The sequence below is a fragment of the Brassica napus genome, chromosome A7, assembly GCF_020379485.1.
Source record: "Brassica napus cultivar Da-Ae chromosome A7, Da-Ae, whole genome shotgun sequence".
Classification (NCBI taxonomy): Eukaryota; Viridiplantae; Streptophyta; class Magnoliopsida; order Brassicales; family Brassicaceae; genus Brassica; species Brassica napus.
In genome coordinates this window covers 6,743,659-6,751,730 of record NC_063440.1, presented here as the reverse complement: position 1 = coordinate 6,751,730, position 8,072 = coordinate 6,743,659, and the positions used below count along the sequence as shown (strand labels likewise).

The 8,072-nt window shown below is 31.6% G+C and overlaps 1 protein-coding gene across 1 annotated transcript; it reads left to right on the top strand.

Moving 5' to 3' along the window:
• The first annotated feature begins 5,563 nt into the window (after nt 1-5,563).
• Nucleotides 5,564-7,845, top strand: LOC106357737 (glucan endo-1,3-beta-glucosidase 12). The gene is made up of 3 exons (XM_013797429.3): nt 5,564-5,833; nt 5,915-7,240; nt 7,636-7,845. The coding sequence occupies exons 1-3, from the start codon at nt 5,773-5,775 to the stop codon at nt 7,668-7,670; spliced, it is 1,422 nt and encodes a 473-aa protein (XP_013652883.1). The 5' UTR covers nt 5,564-5,772; the 3' UTR covers nt 7,671-7,845.
• The last annotated feature ends 227 nt before the right edge of the window (nt 7,846-8,072 follow it).

The following is an 8,072-nucleotide window of genomic DNA, read 5'->3' as shown; positions in this document are numbered from 1 at the left end:
AGTTACAATCAAAGAAAATATGCACGCTGAAATAAGAGAGAAAAAAAGACATATATAATCCGTGAACAAAAATGAGATATTGATTGCCGTCTGAAATTGAAATAATTTGGATTTGCTTCACTTTTGCCTGCATAAAAATGTATTCTACTCCCTCTGTTTTTTATTGTAAGTAGTTTTAGATGAATGCACAAATATTAAGAAAATTATTAATTTTTTCAAAAGTAGCATTTGATATATAAATTAAGTGTAGTTAAACCAATAATAAATAAGTATATATTATTTGATTGGTAACACTATACCCAATAAAAATAAAAATTATTTAAAATTATGAAAACTACTTATATTTTGAAACAAACAAATTTTGCTTAAACTACTTACAAAAAAAAAAAAACAGAAGGAGTATATATCCTTGCTGCTAATACCAATTGTGTAAACGAGAACCTTGGGAATGAAACAAATTAGTTAGTCAGCTTGAAATAAATGGCAAGTGTGTGTGTATCTCGAGATTCAACTCACATCGTCATTCATTCTCTTTCATATCTCGCTGATGAAAAGCCAGCAAACTTACCAAACATGATCCGATCGGCGTGCAAAATGTAAAACTCCATTATTGATCTGTACTTAAATTTTATTTGCTATCTTCTTACTTTATATTCATATACAAACAAACACGGAGCTCAAAAATCACAAATTTATTCTTTACCTCACAAATTTACTGTATATTCATGAACTTTCTTTCGATATACAGTAAATTTGTGAGGTAAATTTGTGATTTTTGAGTCCCAAAAATTGATGAACTTTCTTTCGATATTCAGAAAATTTACTTTATATTCATGAACTTTCTTTCGATATATTGATTGGTGAACCTATTGATTGGATATCAGCTAATCCTATTGATTGGTGAACCTATTGATTGGTGAACCTATCAAATTTGGCAAGTATCAGCTAATTTGACAAATTTTTGTGAGGTAAAAATAATCAAATATGAAGTAAATTTGGCAAATATCAGCTAATTTTTGGATATTCAGAGCACCTCCAATAGGTGTTCTACCCATTAAAGTTCTAAATATATATATATATATATATATATATATATATATATGTATGTTTAAGATGTTTTTTATACTTTTAAAAAACATTAAATGAAAATATTTAAATTGACTAAATTTTATTGGTGGAAAATTATTAGAGTAATTTTTATTACTCTCTCTCTCTTCCCAAAAGAAGGATTTTCTAGAGTATTCATGCAAATTAAGGAAACAATTAATAAAGTAAAAAAAAATTAAATTATGAACATTTATTGAATTCTTAATAAGCGTGAACACTTTAGAAAATCTTACTTTCAGAAACATAGAGAATATATCTTAATTTTTGGGTTTATCCCATGCAATTGAACCTCTAGGTTCACCAATCAATAGGATTGTGTTATTTCATATTTGATTATTTTTTTAAAGAAATAAAATATTATCAAGTTATATTATGTTTAAAAAAATTAAAAAAATAGTAGTAGTTACAAAAAAAAAATATTTTTAATGTCGTCAGCAAAACACTAAATCCTAAATCCTAATCCTTAAATCCTAAGTCCTAGACTCTTGGGTAAACCCTACACCCTTGGATAAATCCTAAACTCTAAGTCAAAAATACTTAACACTTAAACACTCAAGGGTTTAGGGTTTTAGTATTTAGTTATTTTTATTTAACATTTAGAATTTATCCAAGGGTTTATAGTTTAGGATTTAGGATTTAATGTTTTTCTGACGACATTAAATTTTTTTTAAAAAAAAATCATTTTTTGTAACTACTATTTTTATTATTTATTTGTTTCATTTTTATTTTAAAAACATAATATAACTTGACAATATTTTGTTTTTTTTTTAAAGATATCGAATATGAAATAACGAAACCTTATTGATTGATGAACCTAGAGTTTCACACCCTAAGGGGTGAACCCAATAATAAATCTCTATTTAATAAATATTAAGTATAATTATTATATGAAAAATGAGTGGTAAATAAACGAGTGAAGTAGTTACAAAGGAAACGAAGCTTGATATTGATTTGTATTTACAATTAATAAAATTTAAATACTTATAACCTGATAGCAAGTACTTACATTTTCAAACCGAATATGGAGCAAGAACATCTCCAATAAGAATCTATATTATAGAATTTTGCAAATTCTATATTCGAAGTGTTAAAGTGTTCTTCTCCAAAAGAAAAACTTCAAATCTAACTTCAAAATTATTTGTAATTTACACTATATTCCTTATATTTGTCATAATTAATATAAATCCATAAAACTTTTATAGATAAGTAGTACATGATAAAAATATTATCGTAATATTAATTAATAAAAGCTTATACTAAAATATAAAATTATAAATAGAAATACATAATTAAATATTAAACTACAAGTAAAATACCATATTATTACATAAAATCATTTTCTTAATGCTCCATTTTAGGTTACACAAAATTTGTTTGGACAATATTTTAGAAGTTCCGGAGAAAATTTACTAGACTATTAGTGTTGTAATATTTCAATTTGTGTAATAATTATGTCTTTAGGTAACTTCATCAAAAAATTCTAGTAAGTTTCTTTTGTAATATTCTTGTTGTATAATTCTTTTTCTATAATATTATAAATCTTATTTTATTTTATTTTTTAAATTATGTGTAAAATTAAAATTTATAAAAATAAATTTAAAATATTTAAAATATACAAAAGTTTTTAAAATTAAAACTTTAAATGAGAAAATACTTAAGAATCATAAATGTGATGTATAATTAATTACAAGGACCAAAATGCAAATAAAAAAATGAAACTTCAAATTTAGAGTTTTGAGTAATGAAGTTTCACTTCTTAAAAGCATCTCCAAAAGACACTATATAACTTAAAATATGAAGTTTTTTGCTCTCTAAGAAGGAACTTCAAAAATTAAAATTTGAAGTTTTGAAGAGAGAAATTCTATATTTGAAGTTTTACTATTCAAAACTTCAAATTTGAAGTTTCATATTTTTATTTGCATTTTGGTCATTATAATTACACATCACATATATTATTCATAAATATTTCTCGTTTATTGTTTTAATCCATATCTCATAAATATTTAAATTTTGTTTACAAAATTTAAGTTTTACACTTAAAATTAAATAAAATTTTAAATAATATTTTAAATATTTTAAACTAGATTTAGACAACAATAATATACAAAAGAAACTTGACAAACGTTTTTAAAAAAAATTAGATGAATACATAACTATTACACAAATTTAAATATTACAACAACACTAATAGTTAGGTAAGTTTGATCTAGAGCCTTCAAAATTTTCAAATATTGTCCAATTTTTTTTTTGTTTAACTGAAGATGGTTGTTGTTGTTTTTATGTCTTTTTAGTACAATTATTTCTTTTGCATATCAAATATATTCACGAGTATTAATATCATCGATAAAAATTAGTCTTTTAGTAATATTTATGTTTCTCTTTTTCTTTCTTGTTCAGATCTAATGTATTTACAAGTATTAATATCATCCGATTTCAATACCTTTTAGCTTGTAATCTACAAAGTAAAAATGAGGAGAGCCCTTTTTATTTCGAAATGCACTAGTGGATCATATATGCATGACGTAAATCATTTTATGGAATAATATGGTATTTTGTTTGAAGTTTAATATTAATTAAGTTGTTTTTAAAAAAAATATTTGTTTTTAATATAATATTTTATTAATTAATATTGTTGTAATATATGTATATATGTGCTAGTTATTTACAAAAGTTTTATGAATTCAAATCAGTTATGACAAATATAAGAACCATATTACAAAGTACAAATAATTTTAATGTTGAGTTTGAAATTTTGATTTTGTAGAAGAACAATTTTAAACTTCAAATATAGAGTTTAAGAAACATCAAAATATAGTTTCTTTTTAGAAATGTTCTAAAGCTCTAAATTTGAAGTTTTTAATTTTTTTTTCGAAAAGCAAAAAACATCTATATTATTAAGTATTTAGTAGCTACAAGTCGAGTACGCACAGCGCTCTATGTCTATCATAATATCTTTTTTTTGTGCAATATATCACAATATCTATATCACAGTACTATGCATGCATACACCTACCTCTAAATAGTACTCATTCTCTTTGAAACAAGAGGAGAAAACAATAATACACTCGTAAACGTTTTAATGATTCGTTTAAACAAAAAAATAATTCACATTCATAAAAGAAACCATCAATTCTCGACATAATTAGCTGTAAACTCCAATCATACACTGTGTTATGTGAAAGATGCGGAAGTGGAGAAGGTGATGCAAATAATTAGAGGTGTCAACTGGGCGGGCTGACATTGGGCTAGCCCAGTCCAATTCATTTTGGGCGGGCTATGGACATGCCCAATTAATAAATGGTCCAACTGGACAAAAGACCAATTGGTACACGGTCCAATTGGGCGAAGACCAAATGGACAATGGGTGTCCATGGGCTTCTTAAAATATAATTTCATGAGTTTAATAAAAAAAAACATAACTTTACAATTTAACCAAAAAAAACAGTTTTATCGTTAAAATAAAAAATTAATGATTTTGACGGAAAACGTAATTCACAGTTTTGACGGAAAAATGTATTTCATAAATTTGGCAGGAAATTTTAATTTTTCGATTTTGGCGGAAACACACACAATTTCTCTGTTTTGGCGGGAAAACGCAATTTCTCAGATTTTGGCGGAAAAACATAATTTCTCGGTTTTAGCGGGAAAATGCAAATTTACGGTTTTAGCGAGAAAACACAATTTTTCGATTTTGGCGGAAAACGCAATTTCTTGGATTTTGACGGAAAAATACAATTTTTCGGTTTTGGCGGAAAAATGTAATTTCTCAGATTTTGGCGGGAAAATACAATTTCTCGGTTTTGGCGGGAAAACACAATTTCTCGGTTTTGGCGGGAAAACGCAATTTCTCGGTTTTGGCGGGAAAACACAATTTCCCGGTTTTGGTGGGAAAACGCAATTTCTTGGTTTTGGCGAAAAAACACAATTTCTCGGTTTTGGCGGAAAAAACACAATTTCTCGGTTTTGGCGAGAAAATGTAATTTCTCGGGTTTGGCAGGAAAACGTAATTTTTTTTTGATTTTGGCAGAAAAACGTAATTTCTCGGTTTTGACGGAAAAATAAAAAAATATCGGTTTTGGCAGAAAAACGCGATTTTTCGGTTTTTGCGGAAAAATGAAACTTTTTCGATTTTGAGAGGAAAACATAGTTTTACAGTTTTGATAAGAAAAAAATTACTTTTATAATTTTGGAAATTAAACATAATTTTAAAATTTTAAAAATAAAATCTAAACTAATAATTAAAAAATAATTATAAATATTATTGGGTGTCCATGGGCATGCCCATTTGGACATGATCTCTATTGGTCTTGGACATTTGTTGGACCATTGTCCAATATGGACCACCCATTACTGCCCAAAACTGAAATGGTCCAAATGGTCATGCACAATTGGGCCATGGACGGACCATTTGACAGCTCTACAAATAATATGGCATGTGCACCAAAAAAAAAGCTAAGAAAATTATAATCTTGACTTAATTTCCATTAAGACCCAGTCATAGGCTATTTACCACCCACCACTTTACTAGAAGTAGCTATAGTAGTGTCACTCACTCCTCACGACACCACTCTCTCTGGTAACCCTGATCTCTTTCTCTCCATCTCTTTGTGTGGCTCCTATTTATCTTCCCCTCTCAGTTCTTCTCTTCGCTTCAGAAGCAAGAGTATGGACTATCTCAGAGCGTTCCACTTCCTAGTCCTTATTCTCTCGGCCATTTCACTCTCAGGTAATGTTACTTAACTTTACTTAAGAAAGCATGCGCAAACGTTCTCATTCTCACTTATTTTGTTCTATCTTCCTTTTGCAGAGGCTGGTTCCATTGGCGTCAACTATGGCCGAATCTCTGACGAGCTCCCATCAGCATTCAAAGTAGTACAACTGCTTAAATCCCAAGGAATAGACCGGGTCAAAATCTTTGACGCCGACCCGGCTGTTCTAAAAGCCTTATCCGGATCTGGAATCCGGGTCACAGTAGATCTGCCAAATGAAATGCTTTTCTCAGCCGCCAAACGCCCTTCCTTCGCGGCTACATGGGTTAAACGCAATGTAGCAGCTTACCATCCGACGACGCAGATCGAATCAATCGCGGTAGGAAACGAGGTCTTCGTAGATCCACACAACACAACCAAGTACCTAATCCCAGCTATGAGAAACATTCACAAAGCTCTCGTCAGCTACAACCTCCACTCCTCCATTAAAATCTCTTCTCCTTTAGCCTTAAGCGCGCTTCAAAACTCTTACCCTTCTTCCTCCGGATCTTTCCGACCAGAACTCGTCGATCTTGTCATTAAACCGATGTTGGATTTCTTACGCGAAACCGGTTCGAGGCTCATGATAAATGTCTATCCTTTCTTCGCGTACGAAGGAAACTCAGATGTGATTCCTCTAGACTACGCTTTGCTTAGAGAGAATCCAGGAATGGTTGATTCGGGTAACGGACTGAGATACTTCAACCTCTTCGACGCACAGATCGACGCCGTCTTCGCAGCTATGTCGGCGCTGAAGTACGACGATATTGAGATTATCGTGACGGAGACTGGATGGCCGTCCAAAGGAGACGAAAACGAAGTCGGAGCCAGCGTGGCAAACGCAGCGTCGTACAACGGAAACTTAATCCGTCGGGTTTTAACCGGAGGTGGAACTCCGTTACGTCCCAAAGCAGATCTCACTGTCTATCTCTTCGCTCTCTTCAACGAGAACAAGAAGTTCGGAGCTACGTCGGAGAGAAACTACGGTCTCTTCTTCCCCGACGAGAAAAAAGTATACGACATTCCTTTCACGCAGGAAGGGTTGAAGCATTACCGCGACGGTGGTCATAATACTCCGGCCACCGGAGATCAGCAAGTTACGCCTCCGAACAACGGTGGTGGTGTGTCGAAGAGCTTGACGGGGAGCACGTGGTGTGTGGCTAATGGTGATGCGGGGAAGGATCGGCTACAGGGTGGTTTAGATTACGCTTGTGGTGACGGAGGTGCTGATTGCCGTCCGATCCAGCGTGGTGCCCCGTGTTACAGTCCAGATACACTCGAGGCGCACGCTTCTTTTGCTTTCAATAGTTATTACCAGAAGAAAGGGCGTGCCGGAGGTAGCTGTTACTTCGGCGGCGCTGCCTACGTCGTTAGCCAACCACCAAGTGCGTATTTTAACTTTGTTCTATTTTTATTTATCTATATTCCAGCGCAATTTAAGAGTAGCTATGGGGTTTCATGCTATCTCACACCACTTAGGGTAGCGCATTTTGAATGGTCTATAATTGGTCAAATAGAGCGAGAAGTGTGTTCCCACGTGAACCTACTTCTATTACTAGTAGTGATTGGTACACGACGTGCTGTCTATGGGCATGTGATCCAGGAAATAGTTAGTTTATTTATTTATGGGTTGGGTTGGGTTGGGTTTAAAGAGAATCCTATGATTCTTTTGGGGTTTCAACTTGGATTATTTTAGTTATATGTATAAGCCTTTTTCTTCTTCTTCTCAAGTCTTTTTTGTTAAAGAAGCTGATTAGTTTAATGTAATGTGAATATGCAGAGTACGGAAGATGCGAGTTCCCGACAGGATACTAAAGGAAGAAGAGAATCCAAGGGAGAAGATTTATTCTGCTATATATATATTCGTATCTTGGTTGTGTTTTGTTTAGGCTGAAGTTCTTAGTTAATTTTTGGAACTTTTTAATATTATGTTGTTAATATCGATTGAAACGATGTTCTTGATATTAGTAATATTTAGCTAACGCAATTAGTATGATGGTTAAATAAATGCGAGATCGATGTGACAAAATTTCGACAGATATATATGCATGTTGTCGGTTGAATAGATAGGAAAAAATCTAAGCGAAGATATACAACTAAGTCCATTCCCAAAATATATACAACTAGAGTCCATTGCCAAATAACAATTGCGTTCTTTTACTCGAAGCTTTTCCTACAACTAGTAATATGAGCCATGATTTTTGTATCCGTCCGTTG

Bases quoted from the DNA above. Each gene is read 5' to 3' on its own strand.
- LOC106357737 (XM_013797429.3), top strand. From the start codon at position 5,773: ATGGACTATCTCAGAGCGTTCCACTTCCTAGTCCTTATTCTCTCGGCC. The intron at 5,834-5,914 runs GTAATGTTACTT...TTCCTTTTGCAG, and splicing joins CTCGGCCATTTCACTCTCAG to AGGCTGGTTCCATTGGCGTC. The intron at 7,241-7,635 runs GTGCGTATTTTA...GTGAATATGCAG, and splicing joins CGTCGTTAGCCAACCACCAA to AGTACGGAAGATGCGAGTTC.